Source organism: Aquarana catesbeiana, linkage group LG05, assembly GCF_042186555.1.
Source record: "Aquarana catesbeiana isolate 2022-GZ linkage group LG05, ASM4218655v1, whole genome shotgun sequence".
NCBI lineage: Eukaryota > Metazoa > Chordata > Amphibia > Anura > Ranidae > Aquarana > Aquarana catesbeiana.
In genome coordinates, this window is record NC_133328.1 from 535,636,911 (window position 1) to 535,663,840 (window position 26,930).

The window sequence follows — 26,930 nt, forward strand, 5'->3', positions numbered from 1 at the left end:
AAGAATCTAGGCAAATCTACTGAGCTGGCTAGAACCACCTCTGGAGGGAGTCCCCCTGCTGACCCAATGGGACCCCATGCCTGGTACAGGAGTGCTGCTTTTAGATGTGGTTCTGAAGCTGCTATTGGCATCTTCAGAAGTATAATAGGAAGACCTGCAAACAACTAATTATTTAGATGTCAGTGCACACCCTTAGGGATCACTACAATCACTGCACTGCTCTCGATGCTTTACTTCCAGACGCGCACACACACAGAACAAGTGTAGTCTTGGCAATAATGCCAAACATAGCTCTACCCTTCTGCGGATGGACAATAGAATACTGACGGGGTAGTGTAGACATGGCTTAAAAAAAAAACGTGTGCCTCCAAAGTGGCAGGGACATGAAGGAGTTCCCTTCTTTTGTTCCTGTTCATTCAGAAACTGAAGGCAAGAATGAACACAGGAGCGATCAGTACCAATCACTTACTGTGCTTATTCAGGAAAGGAAGGGGTCGGTAAACATAACTGGCACACACCAACATTGTAGAGAAACTGTGTGTGGCTTCCTTTGATGACTTCACCCCCGACACCTTAGGACCCCTTTCACACTGGGGTGCTCCAGCAAGCAGCATCTTTGGGGCGGGTTGGGAGCGCGGTATTTAGCGCTCCCAAAAAGCCCTGCCCATTGGAATGGGCCCATTGGAATGGGCAAGGCGCTGCCATACACGTGGCAACTTCGTGGCACTTACAATCACCCATGAGTTGAATATACTGTATGAGAGAGTGTGGTTGTCTGAAACCAAGCAATATACTACCTATGAGTTTGATCAACCACCTGAATCCAATGGATTGAACTGGGATATAAATTGACAACCAATATATTTTTTTTTATGAAAACCAGAACAGTTTCTTAGAAAGCGATCACATTTTTTGCCAGGTGGATGGAGGTAAATCCAGTCCTATCTTCTTGCTCTTGATCAAACCTCTAATTTATACAAACACTTAGGATTCCCAGCTCCATATAAATTGGTTGAAATAAAAGAAACGTGTGGCCAATTTAAGTCCTCTGGCCTCATCAAAACAGCCATTGCACACAAGCACAATTACATTTTTTGTTTTATTGTTTTTAATCAAATAAGAAAAAAACATTGGCTTATAAAAAAACTGAAGTGAAAATACATGTATCACAGCATTTACATCTTTTAAACATTTCAGTTGGCATATCAAAAGAGTAGGATGCTGGAACTGTACAACAGGAAAAGGACATTTTTACCAACACTCTTTTTTCAGTTTTGCGAAAATGTTAAAAAATGACTCCAGTTTTTGTACCCCATTATTATTCATTGATTGTGTATCTTGATACATTCGGCTTTGACTTACTTGATATACCATGATGCATTGGATAAATGGGGAACTGCTCCTCCCTGACTAACTCAAGTAGGGTACACCCCTAAATTACTTGCGGCATCCCCCTCCACCAGGAGAGATAAGCCAACCTATTTCTTTTTGTTAATTTCAAATAATCAATCTGATTAGACACTCCCTTGTGTAGGGTCGCCACCTCTCGCAAACCTCCAATATATACAATAAAAGGACTCTTTAATATCTTGCTCTCGTTCTAGTGTGGGTGGAATAATATTTGTCTATCAGAGGTAATGGTACATAGAAATTCTACTGTATTCCATGACCAAGCTATAATAGATTTTACCAGCGGTGGTGCTGCCAATAACTGTACAATTACAATCCCTGACATAATGTAGGAGCTACAGATGGGGGTAAAATCTCTGTTTTACTACACTGAGGGGACCAAACAGATAGAGGGTTTCCACTTAAACTGGAAATCCCCCTAAAATGCCAATTTTTATTTTGTCCTATTTAGCACTGAATTTTGATTGTGACAGTTCTAGCAGTAAAGAAATGCTAAAAAAATGAAAGTATTAAAAAAAAAAAAAAAAAAAAAAAAAAAAAAGGAAAGACACCCTGTACAGTCAGAAAGTATACCTGTCACCATTTACGCAGGAGGCAGACAATTTGTGGGCTGAACCAATGCACACCCCATCAATTCACCAGAGGCCATAACATGACTGTGATTTGAAGTGCCTTACAGAATAATGATGTCACTAGTGAATGGATAGGGTATGGTCCATGATCGTTCCAGCTCCTGAAGTGGCCACCTTTCCTTTGTATGTGTCACAGATAGTCTTGAAGGTCATGGCATATGGTTGCTTAGAAATACGCTGCATTATTTATTGTAACAGTAAGAATTCTAGCGCTGTGGGGTTCTGTACAGCACAAGGCAACTTCTCTTTGGGAGCAGAGTACATCAACTGCAAAATGACTTTTTCTTCCCTTTCTTTTTAGGAGTGTTTTTCTTTTCGGCTGCGGGGAGAATCTGCTCCATTAGAGGTTACTGTTCCATTAACGCCATTTTCTGGAAAGAAGAGAAAACAAGTTGAAATACTGTGCATTTTTGTACCATTAATGACAATTAACCCATTGGTGCTTCCACCTCCCGGCCCTTTAAGAGTTCTAAAAGCCGTGAGGTAGAGGCGGACAATGGGGTCATGTGACCGCTGTTTTTGTCTGTCACAGTGGTCACATGATCACAAAGCTCCCGATTGCAAGTATGCATCAGGAGCATATCAATACCCGCCAGCTACCATGTAGGGAGCGGGCTCTCAGCACGCTAAGTTGTAAACACAGGGCCCCATATATATGCAGCCGCTTGGCGACATGCGCCCCCCCCCGGCCACATACAGTATCTCACAAAAGTGAATACAACTCTCACATTTTTGTAAATATTTTATTATATCTTTTCCTGTGACAACACTGAAGAAATGACACTTTTATACAATGTAAAGTAGTGAGTGTACAGCTTGTATAACAGTGTAAATGTTTTGTCCCCTCAAAATAACTCACACAGCCATTAATGTCTAAACCGCTGGCAACAAAAGTGAGTACACCCCTAAGTGAAAATGTCCAAATTGAGCCCAAAGGGTCAATATTTTGTGTGGCCACCATTATTTTCCAGCACTGCCTTAACCCTCTTGGGCATGGAGTTCACCAGAGCGTCACAGGTTGCTACTGTAGTCCTCTTCCACTCCTCAATGACGACATCACGGAGCTGGTGGATGTTAGAGACCTTGCGATCCTCCACCTTCCGTTTGAGGATGCACCAAAGATGCTCAATAGGGTTTAGGTCTGGAGACATGCTTGGCCAGTCAATCATCTTAATGTAGAGCAACAATTCTTTTTTTCAGATCCTCAGAGAGTTCTTTGCCATGTTGAACTTCCAGTGAACAGTATGAGAGAGTGAGAGCGATAACACCAAATTTAACACACCTGCTCCCCATTCACACCTGAGACCTTGTAACACTAACGAGTTGCATGACAGTTGATTTCCCGGGGAGGGAAAATGGCCAATTGGGCCCCAATTTGGAAATTTTCACTTAGGGGTGTACTCCCTTTTGTTGTCAGTGGTTTAGACATTAATGGCCGTGTTGCGGTATTTTGAGGGGACAGCAAATTTACACCGTTATACAAGCTGTACACTCATTACTTTATATTGTAGCAAAGTGTCATTTCTTCAGTGTTGTCACATGAAAAAAATATAATAAAATACTTACAAAAATGTGAGGGGTGTACTCGCTTTTGTGAGATACTGTATATGCGTACGGCTGGTGCCAAGGGGTTAAATGGTTTATGAATTTAATGCTCATTTAGGCTGGGTTCACATATGTGCGAATTGGATGCGGGTTTCCCTGCATTCAATTGCATGACAGGTGAATGTGCCGGTTCACACAGGTCCGGGCGGCCACAGACCGCATTCCAAAAGGGTCCTGTGCTTCTTTGGGTCAGATTTAGGTGTGAATTTAGGCACCCGAACCAGTCAACAGGGACGCACCGGACCCCATGCTGTGAACTGCAGCCGCACATATGTGAACCCGGCCTTAAAGAGGGAGTCCACCTAAAAAAAAAATTATTAAAAGCCAGGAGCTACAAATACTGCAGCTGCTGACTTTTAATAAATGGACACTTACCTGTCCTGGAGTCCAGAGATGTCGGCAGCGGAAGCCGATCAATCGCTCGGCTCTCAGCTGCTGCCGCCGCCATTCTCTGTGGGGGCGAGTCGCGCTGCGCGTCCCAAGTGGTCCCCGCTATCTTCTGGGACCTGTGTGTTTCCCAGGAGACAGCGGGAGTCTATTCCAGGAAGTGGGTGCAAATACCTGTAGTAAACAGGTATCTGCACCCCCCTCCCCCCTGAAAGGTGCCAATTGTGGCACCGGAGGGGGGGGGGAGGAATCAGATGAGCGGAAGTTCCACTTTTGGGTGGAACTCCGCTTTAAAGTATTTATATATAATCTGTAAGACATGCAATCTATAGCAATAATAGTGTATATGCATGTGTGTAAAAAAATACATACAAAAAAAAAATGAAAGATTTTTGTAATAAACGGCCTTTGGAAATTAGAATGTTAAGACATTTTCATTTTGTAACTTTACAAATACGTTTCAGACAGAGGAGAACAACTGACTTCCTCCTCCGAATCAAGCAGAGCCAACAGCCCAGCCCATCCCCTCCTATGTGTCCCTACTGGCCAGTAAGGCCACCCAGTGTATAAACGTATCCCTAATTGTAGGCATTCACTGAGGCTAAAGAGACCATCTGAAGGCATGTGTGTCTGACTTGCTCTGTGCTAGCAATATACTGCTATTAAGTGCTTTTACAGCACAAACAGGTTAATTTTTAAGGGTAACTCCACTTTTCTTGGGAATTTTTTTTTTTCAAAAAATAAATATTATAGCGTATACAATTGTGACACAAGCTATATATTAACTAAATGTTATTAAAAATCACCTCTCTTTTTCAATCTGCGGCACTGTTTTCTGTGAAATGCAATGCACTATGGCTACCTGGCAGCGTTCTATACACAGATAGTGTCCAGAACGCCCCCCAGAAATGTCATTTCCTGTTTGTGTGATTGGCTGAATGATTTTCTCAGAAGTCTGAACAAACCAGGTTTGAGCAGCCCCTGCAACAAAAAAATAATTTTTGGTAAGATACTTTCAAAGGGAAATCAGGTCAAGGGGATGGAGACCCTTCCGAATTCCTCATTAGAGCCCTGCAGGTGCAGCAGCTGGCTGATGAATATAAAACCACTACCAAACAGATTCACTCTACACATGGACACAGACGAACCCCTATTTCTTCATAACAAAAGGTAGGACTCTGCAACAAAGTTTGTCACAATTCCTGCAATGTAAATAGATCACCCAGAGGGGAATTTTTTTTTTCCCCTGAACAAAAGTGGACTTAACTCTTCAAGCATTGCATTCTGCGCATGTGGCGCAAACTTGCAGAATGAGAAAAAGCCCAACAGAGGTAATCTTTCTATTAAATACCAATCTTCAGGTGGATAGTAAGAAGTCAATTAATCCAGTTGTGTATTCATTAAAAATGTGTTTTACTTAGCACCAACATGTGTACCTTAACAGGAAGTCAAGTCCCAGGGATGACCTCATCAGTGAGCTGCTTGTTCCAATGTCCACCAATAACCTGTACCAAGCTGTATTACCTTAAGCCAAACTCTGGGTGCCCCCCAATCAATTTCCATACCCCCCTACAGGACCCCTTGCAAATATGTATTTTTTTTAATACTTACCTATTTAGAAGTCTTTAGGGTTATTACCTGAAACACTGGGTCTTCTTCCTCTTTCCCTACTTGAGGGTGCTCTAATGATGTAAAGAGCACTCTGACATGACTACACCAGCACTGCTCTCTGCTCTATTACAGTATGAATGAAGGGCGCAGTGGAGGCTGGCAAATGACACACTGCACTCAAAGTAGAATATGGAGGATATCTTTGGTCAAAAACAAAGTAAGCTCCCGATGCATACTTATGATTGGGAGTTTTCCTATTATGTGACTGCTGTGACAGCCAATCACAGCGGTCACATGACCTGCCTCTCGGCTTTTAGAACTCTTAAAAGGACCGGGAGGCAATCGGTGTGAGAGGGTAATAAAAAAAAAAAAAATTGCGGGGAGCTGGGTTTTAACTGCAGTGTTGGGCTTCAGTCTGCTCAAAGTGTTGTTTGACAATGAAGTCTGGATCACAAGACTGTCTGAATAGAATCAGAAATCCTTTAACAGGTAAAACAGTTTACATATATGCATTTGTGTTTTCAGCTATTTGCCTCGAGTTCAGCCTAATAAAAATGGTAAAACGCACCTTTTCCTTTCTTGCCCTTGGAAGGAACAGTTCTCTTCCTCTGGGAAGGCTGTGGGGATAAGTGCTCTCTCCACCGTCTCAGCTGGAAATTAATGAACTTCCACATCATAAATGCCTGAGTTATGCAAATAGATGCCAGCACGCTGATTCTGAAATATAATGAGGAAGTTAATTATAGATCATATGCTTTAAGAGTTAATTTAATCAGATAACAGTCTTCCACTTTTTGGAATCAAATATGCACGGGTCTAGGCTTTTCCAGTGTTGCTCTGGTGACTTGTACTGTGGCAACGGTAGGTATTTTATAACTTTTAAATGTAATGATGGCTGTACAAACATATGGACAAAAATGTATCCAACAAGAGAAGGTTATGTCACATGAGTGATCTGTAGCAGTTAAAAAAAAAAAAAAAAAAATCTATCTACATAGCGATATGGTTTGCAAAACAGATTTGCAGCAAGTGAAGGGTGTGCAATGCAGCAACTGAAGCAATCTGTAGCTCGGTCACGGATCCTCTGAATCATTTACAGCAGGCTGTAGAACAGGGTTCTCCAAACTACGGCCCTCCAGTTGTTCAGGAACTACAATTCCCATCATGCCTAGTCATGTCTGTGAATGTCAGAGTTTTACAATGCCTCATGGGACGTGTAGTTCCACAACAGCTGGAGGGCCGTAGTTTGGAAATCGCTGCTGTAGAATCATAGTTACATATCTGATTTTATAGAAATGTTAATTGTGAAAAACAGAATCCTGAAAATTTTATCTTTTGTCTGGAATTCCTTTTGAAAAATAGCAGTGAGCTTCCTGGCATGTGTGGGCATAGCTTCATAGATGTATATCTGCAGCATAGGATTAAAGGCACTGCTGCCTCCGGCTGCTAGTCTATGGAGATTAGACGTGCGTGTTGGTGATGAAACCTCTGTACTGCTCACTGTTCTCCTTGCTGGAGGCTTTGACATGAGGATGCAAACTCCAAGATTGCCCCCTACATATATAGGCACAGTGCAAAACAAGATATGGTAAGTTGGTAATAGGAACAACCAGGCTACGGGCAACACTGGTGACCAGTTCTTTGCCCTTTACTTGCCTTTTTTTGAGAAAATACAAAGGAATGAGCTGCAGGACAAACGTCAGGAGAAAAGCAATTTTACATTGTTCACAAGAAATATTTATACTACATTCTACCCTGGCATTTCACCCACTTGTGGTAACATCTACAGCTGCTACAAACAGACTAATCATGTTTATAAACTGACAGCAGACAATGCCAATTAGCAGTCAGATTAAGAAAGTGCTGGCATTACATTATTTTCTGAAGAAGTAATGTAGTAATTGGAACCTGCAATAGCTTGCTCAAGTAATTGCCATGTATATATTTTGCCTATGGGGCATTTTATTTATCACCCCCAAAAAATTAGAGATTCAAATTAAATGTATTAAATTAAGGCAATAACAAAAATCAGTATAGCCTTTGTTTTAGTAGCTTCCTGTTCTACTCGAATGACAGAGCTACTTCCATGGCTAATCCTACTCTGTAAACACTGAAAATGTGCTAAGATCAGATTGGTTTGCTCAACTCACCTTAAGGGAAAGTTATACTGAGAGAAATGGAGTGACAGGCTCGTTATTTCTCTTAGTACAATTTTCCTTTAAAGCTTTAATCCCTGGGATACTCCAGGCAAGTAACAGCTAATACAAGATACTTGCATCCAGCACTCCCTGAAGTGTCGGATGCTGAAGATTTTGTTGATGTATGTAGATCTGTAAGAGAGCAAAAGATTGGAGGCGCGAGTATCGAGGAAGGATTCATTCTCATCTAAGCCTTTTTTTTATTTCTTTTCACATTGTCAAAAAAGTTGAACTGCTGTGGTCAAGCTATTTTCAGGCAAATATTTACATATTCCTAACAAGCAGTAAATGAGTTTCTAAAAAAAGCTCTCACTGACTTCCGTGGAAGCAAGTCATAGCACACAAGTGATACAATCCAAGTCAGATCTCAGCACTTTACTTTTGCCTTTTTAGTGCTCCTAGGAGGCTGGAAGGCCAAGTCACTGCTGAGAGGGGGGAGCACAGTAAGAAGATCTGCTGAATTTAATGTGAAGGTGTCCTTGCTGTAATGGTTGAAAATGAATCCAGTTTGCCTGCAGCAACAAAAGCTTCTTTAGAATATATAAATATTTGAATGCCAACTGTGTGGCCACCTTTCTGCTTAAAGTTCACTACCTGCAACTGGTACATGTCAGCCTGTAAATGTCAACCGTATCTATTTTTTTCCAAAGCTTTTGGCAGCCTCCATATCAGCAATGCCACTTTACCAGCTAAGCTGTGCCTAAGGGAAGAAGGGAACAATGCACAATACACAGTGCACAAAAGTGACAGTAAAAACATGCAATGACCACAAACATAGGGGTTCTACCTGATTGCTAGAATATTGAAATTTCCAGTATTGATGTCCAAAACCTGGTTCTCTGCTCGAGCGAGTCCGAATCCAACAGTGAGAACAGATAGTATGAGGGTAAGAAGACGCCCCAGGACAAACAGAACAGCCCACAATGTAAACCTGCCAAGAGAAAATCAGAGTTAATAAAATCACAATTTAAAAAAAAACAAAAAAAAACACACAAACAGTGGACAATTAATTGTATTTATTTTATTGGAGTCAGGTATGTAAATTGATAATAGAAAAGAGACCAGAGAAGTTAGGTGCCAAGTATTTATAGATTGACTGGCTATCTGGCTCCATGGATTTGTCAAGCCTTGGTTAACTGAACTAGAATGGAAAATGAAGGATAAAGACACTAAGGGCACTTCCACACTGAGGCGTCGGCGATAAAGCACCGCTAGTTTTAACGGCGCTTTACCATTGTTTTAGAGGCTCTTTTCAGCTGCTAGTGGGGTGCTTTGCCCCCCGCTAGCAGCTGAATAAAGGGTTAATAGCTTCAGCGGCGCTGCCAATAGATTTCAATGGGCAGGGGCACTTTAGGAGGGGTGTATATACCGCTCCTAGAGCGCCTCAAAGATGCTACTTGCAGGACTTTAACCTCACACTGGAGTGACAGGAGAGGCGCTATTTTGAGCGCTATGGCGCCTGTAAAGCACCTCAGTGTGAACGTAGGCCTAAGTTTTATACAAGATTTAACAATAAGGTGAACCTCACTCACATTAAAAAATACAGCAAGGAAACAACAGTGTCTGTTACACCACAAATAAATGCTTTTGTACTACCAGGTACCTGTGTTATCCAATTACCCATAAGAAAAAGAACTTGAACTGTGTAGTAAATGGCAGCGATTTTCCTCTAGAATGTGTTTACTTTTATTTTAGGTCTTTTTTTTTTTGTTTAGTGAAAACAGTGTTTGTGTTTATGCTGAAATGCATTAAAGCGTTTGTTACCTCAACACTTCATATTCCTGATATGTGCTTGCTGTACCATGTGCTTGTATAAGAAAGTATCCTTTTCTCTTTGTATTGCTTCCTTTGTGTGAAAATCCCTGGTGTTCCTGCTAGTCCCCTTGCTTTCCCATTTAAAACTGACCACACTAAGCAGGAGAACAAAGCTGGTCAGTGTACTCTCCTCAGACCGGTCCTGATGATACCCCCCCACTGCAGAGCTATTCACTGGGAAGCTTGGTGGGCTGCTGCTGCTCCCCCCTCCCCCCCAGCTCTTATGTAGCTGAAAACAGAGGAAATGTTATCATTTAAAAAAAAAAAAAAACGGAAAAAGGTATTTATACATGTTTTTTTATTTATATCTATACAAAAATGCTTTGCCTTTCACTTCTACTTTAAACTGAAAGGGTTGTTTTACAAGGCAATCATTTACAATCACTTTTAGGGCCAGTTTACATCAAGAGTGGGTGTGCAGTTTGCTGTGGGTGTCAATTTACAGTATATATACCGCAGTACCATGTGATTTGGTGTGGTGGGTTTTTAAAAAGTAGAGTATTCACTATTATTTGATCTAGTGTGATTTCAGCACTGAGTCAAACAGGCATGCGGACTGTGTTCCCGTGTGATTCAGGTGTGAACTGGCACTAAAACTGCTTGTGGACAGTCATAAATTGGAACTAAAGTGTAGACTTCATCTACCTGTATAATAAAAAAAAAATAAAAAATAAATAAAAAAAAAAACTCTACCCCAAGAGAAAAATAAATCAGGGTTCCTATCAGTACAATGCCAACATTACCCATGTGTCGTTCTTACTTGTGATTGCAATTATGAACTAGTATTGATACCTACCCTTTCTGATATTTCTCATTACTGAAGTAAAAAAGTCGAGAGATGTGAAACAGAAACTCTACGAAGTAATGAAGAACCAGCAGAACAAGGCCAAGGTGGTTTAGGCTGTAAAACATACAAAAAGAAAATGTATGGAAAAGCATGGATGTTCTTCAAATGAAAATACATTTCATAGTGACCATAATAATAGCAAACATAGGTCTGAAATGCGATACCGATACATGCACTCCAGGGACATCAGGTCAGATGGTGACCATATGCAGATGGTGAAGCTAAACTCCTAACATGTATACTTTTCTAGAAATACTGGAGCCATTGCCTTGACAGACAATATTCTAGTATTTTCACCAAAACACGGATTCCATATAGCTTGGTCCAGGTTTAATATAAAGGCAAACTCCACCCTTTCCACTATGTTACATCCGAATTTATGGTGAAAATGAGACTCTGTCAAACCCCCCCCCCCACCCCCCCCCCCACCCCCTTCACCAACAGAGATATGTAATGGCGCTGCCACCATGGCAGATGGACTGGTAGTTCTCAGTGGAACACAAGTGCAGTGATCACCCCACTCATTGACACTTCCTCCAGCTCTTTAACAGAGTCCATACCTCAGTGTAAACAGAGAGCTGAAGGAAAAGAGTCTGAAGTAGCTTGACATTGCATCCACGATCTACTGATCAAAGTTTTAATGCTTTGCATGATGATTTGCAAAAGAAATACATTTTTATTCCCCTTGCAAACATATATGCATTTATTATTTTTTTTAAAGGTGGACTTTGCTTTTAAAAGGTAACGTAAAGTGATAATCTGGAGACTGCTATTACAGACCTCTCCAGAAAATGCTAGTTATTATCCAGCAATAATGCTGTTAAAATGGCCTCAGTCCTTTCTGAAACACTGAATTATAGCATGTATGGAGATCAGGAAAGGCCAATCTGCAGGACAGAGTGCCATCAAATGGCAAAACAAACCGCAACAATTGATTTTCCTGGAGTTGAGGGTTTTGCTTTAGTATAGCTCCTCAAAAGTGTAGGCTTCACGGCGGTCATCCTGATCAACTTACAAGATGGTCACTAACCTGGAATTCAGATTTTTTGCAGACTTCAATGGCTGAAAACTTGTTCCAGGTCATTGACATATTTGGTAGTGAAAGGCCAATAGCTAGTAAACAATTGTAGCTCCCATATTCGTACCCTGCCCAATTACCCTAAAGTAAGCTGCAGCAAAATTCTTCTAAAGAAAAAGGGGCACCCAGAGGAGAGCAGTGAGGTTCTCTAGTATTGGTCCATGTGAGGTACAACAATGACACGGTTAGATAAAAATCAAAAAATGTACAATCCTCCATACAGCCTGCTAAGTGAACCTGTTGGCCATACCATGCCTATAGCATACATAACAGCATGCAGATTTTTACAAGCCATTCTTAAAAGGATAAGTTTACCTTTATTAACATGTTAGTATAATCTTACAACCATATTAACTAATGCAGCAGCCCGACACACTCCCCGATCTCCCATTCTAACAGCGGGGGTGGGATCTTCTCTTCACACCCACTGTCACAATTTAAAAAAAAAAACACAATGCTGCAAAACTTTTATTTTTATTTTAAAGTGAACTTAGCCTTTAACCGGTTCAATACAGGGCATTTTCACCCCCTTCCTTCCCAGACCAAATTTTTAGTTTTCAGCGCTGTCGCACTTTAAACGACAATTGCGCGGTCGTGCGACGCTGTACCCAGACAAATTTAATGTCCTTTTTTTCCCCCACAAATAGAGCTTTCTTTTGGTGGTATTTGATCACCTCTGTGGTTTTTATTTTTTGCGCTATAAACAAAAGAAGAGTGACAATTTTGAAAAAAAACACAATATTTTTTACTTTTTGCTTCAATAAATATCCCAATTTTTTTTTAAAAAAAACAAATTTTTTACTCAGTCTCGGCCGATACGTATTCTTCTACATATTTTTGGTACAAAAAAAAAAATCGCAATAAGCGTATATTGATTGGTTTGCGCAAAAGTTATAGCGTCTACAAAATACGGGATAGATTTATGGCATTTTTTAAAAAAAATTATTTTTTTTACTAGTAATAGCGGCGATCGCGATCTTTTTTGTGACTGTGACATTATGGCGGACACATCGGACACATTTTTGGGACCATTCACATTTATACAGCAATCAATGCTATAAAATTGCATTGATTACTGTGTAAATGTGACAGGCAGAGAAGAGGTTAACCACTAGGGGGACACAAGGGGTTAAATGTGTTTCCTAGGGAATGCTTCTAACTGTAGGGGGAGGGGACGTACAAGGGGAGGAGACCGATCAGTGTTCCGCTGTACTGGGAACACAGATCGCTCTCCTCTCACCTGACAGGACGTGGATCTGTGTGTTTACACACACAGATCCACGGTCCGGCCCGGTTAACGGGCAATCGCGGGTGCCCGGCGGACATCGCGGCCGCCGGGCACACGCACCGGGTCCCGAGCAACGCGGCGGGCGCGCGCGCCCCCTAGACGGCCGGGAACCCGAGGCCGTCATATTACGTCCCCCCAAATGGGAGATCCCATCTGTGGACGTCATATGTCTATACGCTGGTGTTAAAGTGGTTAAATTACTTGAACTCAGCAGCCTGCCCTTCCTGATTTGGCCACACCCCTCAAGCTGTCATCCTGCTGTCCAGCAGGGACAGTCACAATGGACACGGAAATGGTAACTAGTAGGACAAACCCTTGACGCCAGTAAATTCACACATTTTTTTACATTTTTTTTTTTTTAATTAAAAAAACTAAAAAAGACATAACAGACAGCTTGGTATGCCTGCTTTTAGAGAGTACTTTAACGTGGATAATGGTTTAACTTTAAGTGCAGCAAAGAATTAAAGCGGAGCTCCTGGGAAAAGGGAAAGCTCCGCTTGTTTGCCTCCTCCCCTTCTCCACTGCCACATTTGGCACCTTACAGGGGGAGGGAGGAGCGGGTACCTGGTTTTGAAAGGTCCTCCCTCCCACTTCTCCCTCAGCCAGAAGTTCGGCCCCCCCCGTCAGGCTATTCACAAAGTGCAGCGCTGCTTGTTTCCCACAGCCAAAATGGCGGCGGCAGCACCCAGGAGCAGATTGAAAATTGGCTCGAGTGAAGACACCTCTGGATTTGTGGACAGGTAAGTGTCCTAATATTAAAAGTCAGCACTACAGTATTTGTAGCTGCTGACTTATTTTTTTTCTGAAGGAGCCTAGAGCTCTGCTTTAACTGGCCGATTTCCTTATATTGCACAGTGTATCATCACAACTTTCAGCTTCACTTTAGTAATGATAACCTCAGATAAGCAAAATTATAGAACTCATAAGTATACTTACTTTAATACATATGCGCCTATAATATGAAAGAGATATAGTCCAATATACACCAGCTGACGAGGTATATCTTCCTGAAAAGCAGAGAATTCACTGTGAACATCCTAATCATGTTTACGCTGTAATTCAAGAATATGTACGAATTCACACATAGCCATGCCTGCTAAACGTCCACACAAAGCCTGAATCTGCTTCTCCACCTTCAGCTAGGAAAGTGTTCCTGTGGTGCATGGTATAGTTCACAAGTATAAACCGGGTTTTAGAAAATCTTAACAAAAATGTTGGAGTATGAATTTATCCCTTTGGATTATCCAAAGTGTAAGGCTTTGCACACATCCAAATAATTTAAAATGACTATCCAGAAGGCAACATATAGATCATGGCTATATTGCAGCATCACTATGTAGCCCATCAAAGAAAGTGATAAAATCTGACATATGGTGTTGTGCTTTTGCTCCCCATTTTCCAAAGCCCCACAGGCATAATGCCACAATTGCGCCTGCATAAAAGGTGGCATCTGTGCCTTGGGGTAAAGAATCGTAAAACTTGCCATGCCGTTATCAACATTGTAAGGGACCATTAAAAAAGCTGTTTTCAAAGAGTTCCTTCAAGAGATTCAATTTGAACAATATTGCTGTAAGTTAAGAGAGTTAGTAAATGTCTTATGCTTCAGTGTATGTGGACATCGATCGCTTGACCACTGAAACAGCTTTTTAATGTTCACCAGCCATACTAAAGTGGTATTTTGGCAGTTTTAATACACCCTGCATGTTCCTTGCTGCAAATGTCATGTACTGTGTACACCTTTGTTGTGTAGGTCTGGGTGTGCTCTGTGCTAAAAATGGGCCCAGCACCATTCCCTTCACCCCCTGAGAGTGCACGCCACATTCAGTATACTACAGGGTGGGCTCATTTTAGCATTACATAACCATAACCTTAAAAAATCATCTAATTCTTAAAACTAAAGCCTGGTACACACCAAGTTTTTTTTTTCCGTTCAACCCGAAAAAAAACTGTCAAACACCAGTTGGAGCCGCTTTACTAACTATGAAAAGTTAGTACAGCGATCTCCCCTGCTGATCTGTTGTGTTCTGACGACGGGATGGGGTGGGCGGGATGGGACGCCACCCCCCCCCCCCACCCCCGGAACACCCCGGTCAGCGCTCTCTGCCATTGTCGAACAGACTGGCACGGGCCTAATGTCAGTCTTTTTTTTTTTTTAACCGGCCGATGTCCCCCGACATTCAGCCCCTGTGTACGGAGCTTAAGGGAGAACAAAGGTGGAAAGCTCACGAAATGTGGATTGGTGCGAGAAAGCTCATGTATGCACAATCTAAACTGTTTTAAAAAGTATATAGAATACAAAGCGCATAGAATATGTTAAAGGGAATCAGCATATCATAATTTTACACAAATCTGGAAGACAGAATGATACTACGTTCATATCTGTATTATGTAATCAGGCTAGGTTCACAAATGTCCAGCTGCGGTTTGCAGTCCGGAGCAGTTTTATTCACTGGTTCAGGTGCGATTTTTTTTCTTGAAGTCACACCTAAACTGGATCCAAAATCGCACAGGACCCTTTTCAGAAATGGACCGTGGCCGCCCAAGACACGTGAACTGGCTCCATTGAAAGCCAGTCCAATTCACATAGAACGCAAATTGGATGTGGTTAAAAATGCATCCGATTCGCACATATGTAAACCAAGCCCTATACAGGCATGCTGACAGATAAGTCTTGTGTTAGAGTTTTACTCTGTGAGGTTCTAGTGTGCTCAGTGTGGTATGCTGAGCCCCTCATGAAAGTTAGTAAGAAATAGAAAGAACATTTAGGCCAATGACAACCTACTGTTCTCAACAAAGCAGTTGCAGAGTGCATGCAATTCCTCAGCCTTTTTTTTCTCAGATTGCCTGCCTCAAGAAAGCTTGCTGAAAATTGCATTTATAGGATCTGATTTTAGCCAGTTACTACACAAGGATGAAAGAGACGCATTATAAATCTTCCCGCTGGCTAGCTTTTAAAGCCTCGTACACACGATAAGAATATCGGATGAATGATGGTCGTTTTTTTCTTTTTTAACATGCTAACTTTATATCGAAAACCAATAGGTTACTGATGTTATGAAAATTCTCGTACAACAGATTACAACTTTGGAAGTGATGTAATGTATTCAAATGGAAAAATCTGAGAAACTGCACTTAGACGGTTATAGCTGCTGCACTTCACTAGACATAAAATAGTCCATAATCAATCATGTACATTATAGTGCAGCGCTAAAAGTAAAGTGAATAAACACCCAAAATAATACAATAATGTCAGTCAGAGATTTGAATTCGGAATAAAAAAAAAAAAAAGGTTATTTACATATATGGAAATAAAGTGAAACACAATTATAGTGCAAAAAAATATATAGTCCTGCAAATGATGGAAACACAAAATCAGTAACCCAATAAACAGATAGCAACGATCAATCTGTGATCCACCACCAAAACATATAGCCAACTCACTTACCAGAAAATGTGGACTCATATACTATTAGTATTGAGTCAAAAAAAGCTGTTGAAAGATCTTCATCTTTCCAATAAGGCTCAATCGCACTATATGGGGATGCTTGTTATTCCTGTACATGTATCCATGAAGCGGGAGTTCACTCTGAGAGGGCGGTGACCCCCTATCCGGATCTGGAGCACTGTGAGACCTGCAACACCTCCTATTGTGTGATTGAGCCTTATTGGAGAGATGGAGGAGATCCATCAACAGTTTTTCTGACTCAATACTAATAGTATATGAGTCCACATTTTCTGGTAAGTGGGTTGACTATATGTTTGGTGGTGAATCACAGATTGATCGTTGAAGCTGTGGATTTGTTACTTCTTCACGTGGAAATCTGGCCACAATTTTCTTGGGACTTACTTTTCACAGCGATCTTTCTGTTTATTGGGTTACTGATTTTGTGTTTCCATCATTTGCAGGACTATATACGGTGCCTTGAAAAAGTATTCATACCCCTTGAAATCTTCCACGTTTTGTCATGTTACAACCAAAAATGGTATTTTATATGCTAGACCAAGATAAAGTGGCACATATTTGTGAAGTGGAAGAAAAACAATAAATGTTTTTCATTTTTTTTCTTTTTACAAATAAATACGTGACAAAGTATGGCGTGCATTTGTAATCAGCCCCCCCCCCCCCCCCCTTGAGTCAATACTTCATAGAACCACGTTTCGCTGCAATTACAGCTGAAAGTCTTTTTGGGGATGTCTCTACCAGCTTTGCACATCTAGAGAGTGACATTTTTACCCATTTTGCTTTGCAAAATAGCTCAAGCTCTGTCAGATTGGATGGAGAGAGTCTTGCCACAGATTCTCAATTGGATTTAGGTCTGGACTTTGACTGGGCCATTCTAACACGTGAATATACTTTGATCCAAACCATTCCACTGTAGCTCTGGCTGTATGTTTAGGGTCATTGTCCTGCTGAAAGGTAAACCTCCGCCCCAGTCTCAAGTCTTTTGCAGGGTCTAACAGGTTTTCTTCTGAGATCACCCTGACCAGCTTCCCTATCCCTGCTGAAGAAACAGACAACATGATGCTGCTGCCACCCCCATGGTAAGATGGTGTGTTCAGGGTGATGTGAAGTGTTAGTTTTCAGCCACACATAGCGTTTTGTTTTTAGGTCAAAAAGGTTAATTTGGGTCTCATCTGACCAGAGCACCTTCTTCCACATGTTTTCCGTGTCCCCCACATGGCTTCTCACAAAATGGGACTTCTTATGGCTTTCTTTCAACAGTGACTTTCTTCTTGCCACTCTACCATAAAGGCCAGATTTGTGGAGCACACAAATAGTTGTCCTGTGGACAGATTCTTCCACCTGAGCAGTGGAACTCAGAAGCTCCTCCAGAGTTACCATGGGCCTCTTGGCTGCTTCTCTGAATAATGCTCTTTTTGCCAGGCCTGTCAGTTTAGGTGATTGGCCATGTCTTGGTAGGTTTGCAGTTGTGCTATATACGCTTTCCATTTTCAGATTATGGATTGAACAGTGCTCTGTGAGAGGTTCAAAGCTTGGTATATTTTTTGATAACTTAACCCCGCTTTAAACCTCTCCACAACTTTATCCTTGACCTGTCTAGTATGCTCATTGGCCCTAATGATGCGGTTTGTTCACTGAGGATCTATAATAAACCTCTGAGGGCTTCACAGAACAGCTGTATTTATACTGATATTAAATTACACACAGGTGGACTCTATTTACTAATTAGGTGACTTCTGAAGGCAATTGGTTCCACTAGATTTTAGTTAGGGGTATCAGAGTTAAGGGGGCTGAATACATATGCACGCAACACCTTTCAGATATTTGTAAAAAAAAAATTGAAAACCATTTATCATTTTCCTTCCACTGCACAATTAAGTGCCACTTTGTGCTGGTCTATCACATAAAATCCCAATAAAATACATTTACGTTTTTTGTTGTAACATGACAAAATGTGGAAAATTTCAAGGGGTTTGAATACTGTATTTATTTTGCACTAGAATTGTGTTTTACTTTAGTTCCATATATGCAAATAACCTTTTTGTAAAGAATTCAGAGTTCATATCTCTGCCTGACATTATTGTATTATTTTGGGTGTTTATTCACTTTAAGTTTAGCACTGCACTATAATGTATATAAGTGATGTATTGTATTCTTTCATTTCCGAGCATGTGTGGTCTTGGTTGGTCACACAATTTTCACACAAATACCATACCAATTACACAAAAATCGTTTGTTCTGGTAACGTACAAGAACAATTTTCATGCATGTCCCTTCGGATATTTTAGCATGAACTATCGTGATCGACTTTCAAAAGCTGTGTACGAATGATCAGATCGGACGGTCGCTCCGCAAGTGGTATTTTTCATCAGATTTTCTCATCATGTGTACTAGGCCTGATTCTTAACGATAAAGGGAAACATTCTAATTTACCTTCTTTGTTTTCTGGAAATAAAGTTCAGGGAAGGCATGGAACCAGTAGGCCAGTTGTGAAATATAGAAAAACTTCATCTGGAATCTGCAAATAAAAACCATTAAAAAGATATTTAAATTATGAATATAAAAGCGTGTAAAACAGGACAACAAAAGAAAACTTTTGTACACTATACTGTAATACAAAGTATTGTCATTCTGCAAAGGAAGGTGGTCAGCTTGAATCTAAGTTTTCTTCACTCCACTTTTAGGTATAAAGGTTATACAAAGATCGGTGTGACAGTTTGAGCTTTGCTTTTACTGCTGCGTACAAAGGTTAATGTACAAAAGGCAAAATGTATAGACAATGTATCCCAAACGCCTGTGTATACTAGACATCTGTTTCAGTCACATACATGAGGACCTAGTGCTCCATGGTTAGTTCTATTCTGAGAAACGTTACTTGTGAACAAGGGCTCTAGAAGACCATACAAATGTAACAGAAGGTAAAGACAAAAAAAAAAAAAAAAAAGCAGTTTCAGTAACATTTTTACAAAAATTTTCCCAAAATTAAAAATGTATTTAAAAGCCAACCCCATAAAAAAATTACACTTATTTGTTGTGCTCTGTGTTAGTGGCTCAAAAACTTTAAAGCCAAAAAAAGCAAAGTTAACATTTTCCAAAGAATGTAAGCAACATCAGAAGAGGTTTCTCTCAGGACAGATGTACTTTAACCACTCGACATCCAAAAGATTTACCCCCCTTTATGACCATGGCTTTTTTTGCATTACGACACTGCGTTACTTTAACTGACAATTGCATGGTCATGCAACACTGTACCCAAATAAAATTTTAATTTTTTTTCCCCACAAATAGAGCTTTCTTTTGACTGCATTTGATCACCTCTGTGTTTTTACATTTTTTGCGCTATAAACAAAAAAAGACTGACAATTTTGAAAAGAAAAACAATATTTTTTACTTTCTGATATAAAACACATTAAAAAAAAAAAAAAAAAAAATTCTTCATGAATTTAGGCCAATGTGTATTCTGCTACATGTTTTTGGTAAAAAAGAAAAAAAAAATCTTAATAAGCTTATACTGATTGGTTCACACGAATGTTATAGTGTCTACAAACTATGGGATATATTTATGAAATTTTTATTTTTTATACTAGTAATGGCGGCAAGGAGCGACTTATAGCAGGACTGCAATATTGCAGCGGACAATCAGACACTGACATTTGACATTTTGCTGGAACCAATGACACTAATACAGTGATCAGTGCTAAATATATGCAATGTCCCTGTACTAATGACACTGGCTGGGAAGGGGTTAAACATCTAGGGTGATTAAATTGTTAACTGTGTGCCTAGCCAGTATTTTTGTGTAAACAGTGTGGTGCTTTCACTGGGGGAAGAGATGGATTCTAGTGCCTGCTTTGCAGGAACACAGAGTCCATCCCTTACCCTCTGTCAGAACAGCGATCTCCCTTGTTTAAATAAGCAGATCCCCATTCACAGCATCTTCTATTCACAGCAGAAGCGACCTACGTGCCCCCTGCAGGGGGAATTGCAGAATCACGCATATATACATGATTCTGCACAGGAGCCCCGTAATGTAGCAGTAAAACTGCTATGGGGAGGACGGCAAGTGGTTAAAGGGAATCCATAACAAAACAACCATCTTGGAAACCTCTGCTAGAAGCAGCCATTCTGGACAGCATACCAATTCCAAGTTACATTTCGTTCATAGTGAAATTGTCCTGGAATAGGGCATGCAATACGAGCAAGAAAATGGTAACTTCCATCTGTGTTTTGTTTACCATGCACACAGATGTGAGACAAGCTTCATCTGATCATGTTTAATCTCATGTCTGTGGGCTCCAGTGCTATCTGTGAGCCACGATCAAGAAAAACAGGTAAGAAAGACTGTCGAGTTCATACAGTTTCTCCTGAAATGGTTGGGCTGGACCCCTTCTTTCTATATTTATATCAACTTGTAAGGAAGCCACATTGTCCCTACACTAATGACCACCTTATCTCATGCATGGGTGGCCTTGCTTCAGGACACATTTTATTTAAAAAGGTTTTCAAACTTTACAATTACATCTTCATTGTTATCATAAACAGGAAACCTAACAACTAACTGAACAAGACAAAGTTCTAATGGTAGAAAAAGTCTCCCATCTGCTGCTAGGGAGTATTCCTCCCAAAAAACAAACAGCGCTTAAGGATTAGCACTAAAAGGAAAAAACAAATTATTTTAACAGAAATACAACAGACAGAAAGCAAATGTTTAAAATGAGTTATACCCCATTATTATAGGCATTTACCTGCTGTTGCTCCTAAATATGAAGTGGGGCTGATCATAAAAACTAGGGCAAGGTGTGGCTCATGGGAGCCAAGACTTTCTATAGACAGTTAAATAAATCAAAGGTACAGCTGCGTGTTATACGAATATATCCACTATTCTTTTGCACTAGTTTTCATAAATTCGCCATGGCAGGATAATCCAGCAGGTCACTGAAACGTTTCAAAGTTGAACTCAAGGCAAACATCTGAATATCCGGCCGAATTCAATGCATTGATAGCATGGGCATAAAAACATGTTATATGGAAAATTAGACTTGGATTGTGAGCCATTTGTACTACTAAAAGAGGATTACTGCCAGCATATTTTCAGACTTGGGGAAAGTTAAAGCCTACCTTTACGGAAAAAAAACAATAAAGGCATATATGTGTGGAGAAAGAAATTGCGTATTTATTCTTTTTTTTTTTTGCCCCAGGAGCCTCAAAAACATTGCACCCATGATCAGTGGATCCCGGGTGCAAAATCAGGCTCCTGCACTCTTCTTCCTCCAACTTTCAGTACCTCTGTACTGAAGGAAGTGTTAATGGACTACAAGTGTGCTGATTACTGCACTTGTGTTCCATTGATAACTATGGTACATTTGCCGCGGCAAATGCAGACCCGAAGAGGAGAAGGCTGCGAGCGGCGTCTGGCACCTAGCCAGAGTGGCGAATCTACTGTTTAAGCAGAGAACTGACGCTGCCTGTCACCATAACCCTTGCTGGACAGTGTTTCACAATGAAGGCAAGTTTAATAAACAAGCATATGTGAAGCCGCCACCGCACCTCTCCGGGAGGGGAGGGAGGTTTTATCAGCAGAGCGTTAGGCTCCCTAATCTGCAGGATCTATACCTGGCTTACTTAGCAGGGGCCGTTTAAAAATTAAAAAAAAAATATGTAAAAAAAAAAAAAAAAAAAACTGCTGCTGTACCCCCACTGTTCAGTTAGAACCCCCACTGACTGCTGGGACCACACATGCTGATATAGCCAGGACACAGAACTGCTGAGAAGCAATGTACCAAGGTATGTGTAATTTTACTCCCTCTAGAGGAGACTTAAGGCATACAATGTTTAATATATGGAAGAAAAGGCATAGGTGGACTTTAAACAGTTCCTAGGCTTCTTCCCTTACCTTATCCTCGCTGCAGGATACTGCTGAAACAGACAGATCCAAACTTCACCCGGGTCCCTTAATAGGGGTTCCACTCCTTCGGACCTGTATAGCACCCCTCAGGACAATTTTAGGTAATGTAGCAAGACCAAAAAGAGTCCTGGTTCCTAGGGTCCAGCCCTCAAAGAGAAGCGTTACAGGCAAAACCTTGCTCTTCTATGCAAGGCCCAGGTACTATCCTGTGGTTGGCAACAAATGTGCATTTATTTATGTTTTTTCCTAAAGAGCCTGCAGAGCATTGCACCAACGATCAGCAGATCACAGGTGCAATGTCCAGCTCCTGCAGAGTCTCAGGATAGGTGTCACTGTCTGCTCGTACCTTGTAGGGGTAAGGCAGTTACCCAGGAGCAAGAAGATCAATGGATTACAAGGACGCTTACTAGTGCCCTTGCAGCTCATTGAAGACTACAAGCGGTCAGCCGCAATGGCTTATGGTACCTGTAGGCATTAATTCAAAGGAACTGTAAATAAATAATGCAGCCCTGAGGACAGAGCCCTGCACGGCTGTGCTGTTTTCAAATAGTGACAGTGGGTACAAGGAGAAGATCCCTGACTCACTATCACAGATGCAGATGCTAAAGCATAAAAACAGGTGGAACATGTAACATGTTCCGAAAGTGAACTTATCCTTTAAGGGTTCATTGAAAGGACGTACTGCTTGCGATAACTCTACCTTTACCAAAATGCTGAGCAATACAAGAACAAAGATCCTGCACTGTTAAGAAGGAAGGTCTCTTAAAAAAAAAACAAAAAAAAAAAAACACAAACAAAAGGTGCCAGAATCCGCTGAACTGAAATGCCATTTCGTTTTTTTTTTTTTTAAACGTAAAAAACAAACCAATTACTTACGGGAAGTAGGTGTGCGGGTAGCCTTTCCATAAACTTGTTGGATCTGCAAAATAATTCTCCTAAACAGACAAGAACAATTAGCTCTATAATTACAACTATAAGAAATATTACCAATAACGGCACAGTTACATGTTGACTGAGCATCACAAAACATTTTTTGCAGTAAATTAGGCTGCATTCTTTAATCATTAAAGCAGTATCCAAACATTCTAATTAGTGGTTGTGCAGGTAGCTATTTTGCTGAAAATAACATTACTGTTCAGAAATGGTCTCTATGGCAACTAATGCCACAAACACGGCACGCTCTTCAGTTTAGCAGAATGACAGGGAGTTAGCTCTATTCATTCTGAAGAGGACATCACAGCACTGCTTTGCCAATATTATTCGATGATTAATGGCACACTGCTAAGAAAACAGTCCGGATTATATCTTTTGACATGTTTAAGCATTGCTAAAAAGACTTTCCCCTTTCATTTCCACCAATATTATATGCAAAGTGCAAAAGAACCTTGCAAACGAACACTACACATTACATGTGCGTATCCCAGATTTGTATCATTTATTCCCCAGTTTTCATTGGGTACCACTGAGCTGAAGCTTCCACTATGTCTCAGATACTCAATGCAAGTAGGATGCATCTCTCATACAAATCCATAATAAAAATATCAAACTGGCAATTATACTGGTAAATTATTTATTATGTACGATGTGGAATGAAACTGGAATGGTGTCACCATCCTGTGTTAGTACAACAGAATTTGCACAGAAATAGAAATTTGGGGGAGGCAGTTATCATCACTGTAGTCCTCAATGATAAAAAGCCAGCATATTACTTAACATGTCAGTAACCACACAATGCTAAAACACTTTGCTTTGGGAGGAAGTGTCCTTAAGGGCCCTTTAACACGGGTGGGTCAATCAGGTCCGCCTGTCAATTTTGCAGTCGGACCCTCCAGTCTCCTCTATCTGGACATCTGTCCATTGACACCCGCCAACGTCCGATCCCATCCGTTCAAAACAGACGGATGGGGATCCGTTCCCTAGCCCTCTGGCTGATCAGATTGGAACAAGTGGCCCATTTACAACCAACCACCCATAGAGGAGAGCGGGCTGTGTCTGCTCTGCATAAGCGGAGCGGACAAAGACCAGCCATGCATCTGCTTAGCGGACAGATTCCCCACTGAGCAAGATAAATTCAATGGAGCCCGCCCCGTGAGTAAGGGGCCTTATCATTTTAATGAAGCTGCATGCTCAATGGCCATTTGTATGCACCCATTTGTACAGATGCTTGGCTACATAATATTAAGACACCCGTTGTGAACTGCACAACACAAATTGGTAAACCTCTGCTAAAAGTGTATTAAACCTCAAGAGCAAAAATTTAATATATAGCAGCTCACCAGTAATTTGATGTAGTGGCTGCATTAATTTTCTTCCTTTTGTTATACCCCTTATTTTCACCTGGTGATTCTGTCAATAAAATACTTTTTGTTGTACGGTTACAAAGACTGCTCACTGTACTATATCCTCAATGCATCAGCGTTGTCACCCTAGACAGGGCTACAGAACAACTCCCCTCTATTTTCTATAATGGGGGGGGGGGGGTGTTGTGTAGACCACAGAGAGAACTGGGAAGAGTGCTAACTGATGAGAATGCAGCTAAGAGCACAGGAAGTTATCTGCTTACAAGATTTCTCGCAGGGTCAACAGGTATTTTGAACACTCAAACAAAAACACTTTCAATTGTCTATTTAAAAATACCAAATAGTGGTAAATAAAGTCAGCTGAGTATTTTCACTTTGACCAGTTCCCACCTAAGCCAATTCTCACATTTCTCTCCTACATGTAAAAATGTGTATTTTTTTGCTAGAAACGTACTCAGAACATACACGATAGATAGATAGATAGATAGATAGATAGATAGATAGATAGATAGATAGATAGATAGATAGATAGATAGATAGATAGATAGATAGATAGATAGATAGATAGATAGTTTTTTTTTTTTTGGCAGAGACCCTAGAGAAAAAAATGGCAATCATTGCAATTTATGTCACATGATATTTGCGCGATTTTTCAATTTAAATATTTTGGAAAAAATACACTTTCATGAATTTTAATGCACAATATAATAATATATAAAAAAACACAATATATAACCTATTTTTTTTATAAAATATAAAAGATGTTATGCAGAGTAAATAGATAGCCAACATGTCACACTTTAAAATTTTGAACACTTGTGGGATGGCGCCAAACTATAGTACTTAATTTCCATAGGCGTTTTAAAATTTATTTACAGGTTACCAGTTTAGAGTTACAGAGGTGGTATAGCGCTAGAAATATTGCTCTCACTCTGACAGTTGCAGGGATACCTCACATGTGTGGTGCGAACATCATTTACATATGCTGGAGTGACCTATGAGTAAGAGCACAAGGGGATGGGACACCTGAAAAAAACATTAATTTTTTTTTTTTTTCACTGTCCCTTTAATTTTTTTTTACCACTTTTATTCCTATCACATGAAATGTAAACATCCCTTGTGATATAATTAAGGAATGATGGGTCCTATTTAACCTCCCTGGCGGTTTTCCAGAGTGTGGCTCGGGGTTAAATTTCAGTACCATTAGCGGAAACCCTGAGCCACACTCGGGATTACATTGCAGGATCCTGGTGCAGGTTACTTACCTTGTTTCCAGGATCCTGCAATGTCCCTCCGCTGTGTCCGTGGGCTCTGTCCTCCAGTCCAATGCCTCTGTGTGCCGGGCTCCTTTCCCTGCAAGCGTCGCAGCGCACAGGGGCGGAGCCCGGCGGCCAATTCAAAACATAGAAAATTCATAACACATACAGTACACTGTAATCTTACAGATTACATTACTGTATAAAATCATTTCACATCCCTTTTGTCCCTAGTGCTTGGTCCAATGTCCTGCATGCAGAAATAGAGATATATATAGATATATATATCTATATATATATATCTATAGATATATCTATATATACACACACACACATATATACACTGTTCTTTCTGCCTGGAAACTTGAGATTGTCCATAGCAACTAAAAAGTGGTTTTAGACCAGCTAGAAAAAAGCGATAGTAAATTAGAACACTTGCAGAATTGAGCGACAGTGAATCATGGGGGAAATTAATTTTTTATTATTATACTATTTTTTTTATAATTATTTATAGTTATTTATTATATTATAACGAATGATTTTGTGTTTCAAACTTTATCATACCCGGGATGTCTATTAGATTCTTGTTTGGACAGATTTAAGTGTGTTATTGCTAAGAATTACAGGCCTACAATATAAAACGCCAAATTTCTATGCAAAACAATTGTACAGCTTTGAGACGCAGACGCAACAATCTGACATAATCATACCACCAGGGTGGTTAAAGGAGAAACCTGTGGTCTATAATACCCCAGATATCTCCTCTACCCTGAAAAGCATTAAAAAAAAAATAAATAAATAAAAAAAAAAACCACCCACACACATTCCGCCATCTAGGAGAAAAAAAATTAGTGACACCACTTTCGGCCTCCTGGGGTCATAGAGACAGTCTGGTCCTCGGCCAGCTCTGTGGTAACCCGCCTACACTGGATCAGATATCTGGATACTCGAACGCATGAGAGCTAGGATGGCTTCTACATTGAAGGGAATTGCTGGCTGAAAAAAAAAAAGGTGTCTGGGTGATGTCTCTAGCTGCAGGCATCATCCAGGTATCTCCACTCCCTCAACCCCACAGGACGTCATATGGGCGAGAATTAGTAAAAGGTGAAGTCAGTAATTTTTTCTTACATTGGTT

At 40.5% G+C, this 26,930-nt stretch overlaps 1 protein-coding gene across 1 annotated transcript in view; it reads right to left on the bottom strand.

The window, feature by feature from the left end:
* Positions 1-1,080: 1,080 nt before the first annotated feature.
* TRAM1 (translocation associated membrane protein 1) overlaps positions 1,081-26,930 on the bottom strand; it is a 62,628-nt gene continuing 36,778 nt past the window's right edge. Inside the window, exons 5-11 of the mRNA XM_073631783.1 lie at positions 23,116-23,174; positions 18,768-18,852; positions 13,808-13,878; positions 10,455-10,559; positions 8,631-8,774; positions 6,214-6,362; positions 1,081-2,413 (exon numbers count right to left, since the gene is read on the bottom strand). Of these exons, the coding sequence (XP_073487884.1) occupies positions 2,340-2,413; positions 6,214-6,362; positions 8,631-8,774; positions 10,455-10,559; positions 13,808-13,878; positions 18,768-18,852; positions 23,116-23,174 (687 nt within the window). The 3' untranslated portion in view covers positions 1,081-2,339. The remainder of the gene's footprint in view (positions 2,414-6,213; positions 6,363-8,630; positions 8,775-10,454; positions 10,560-13,807; positions 13,879-18,767; positions 18,853-23,115; positions 23,175-26,930) is intronic.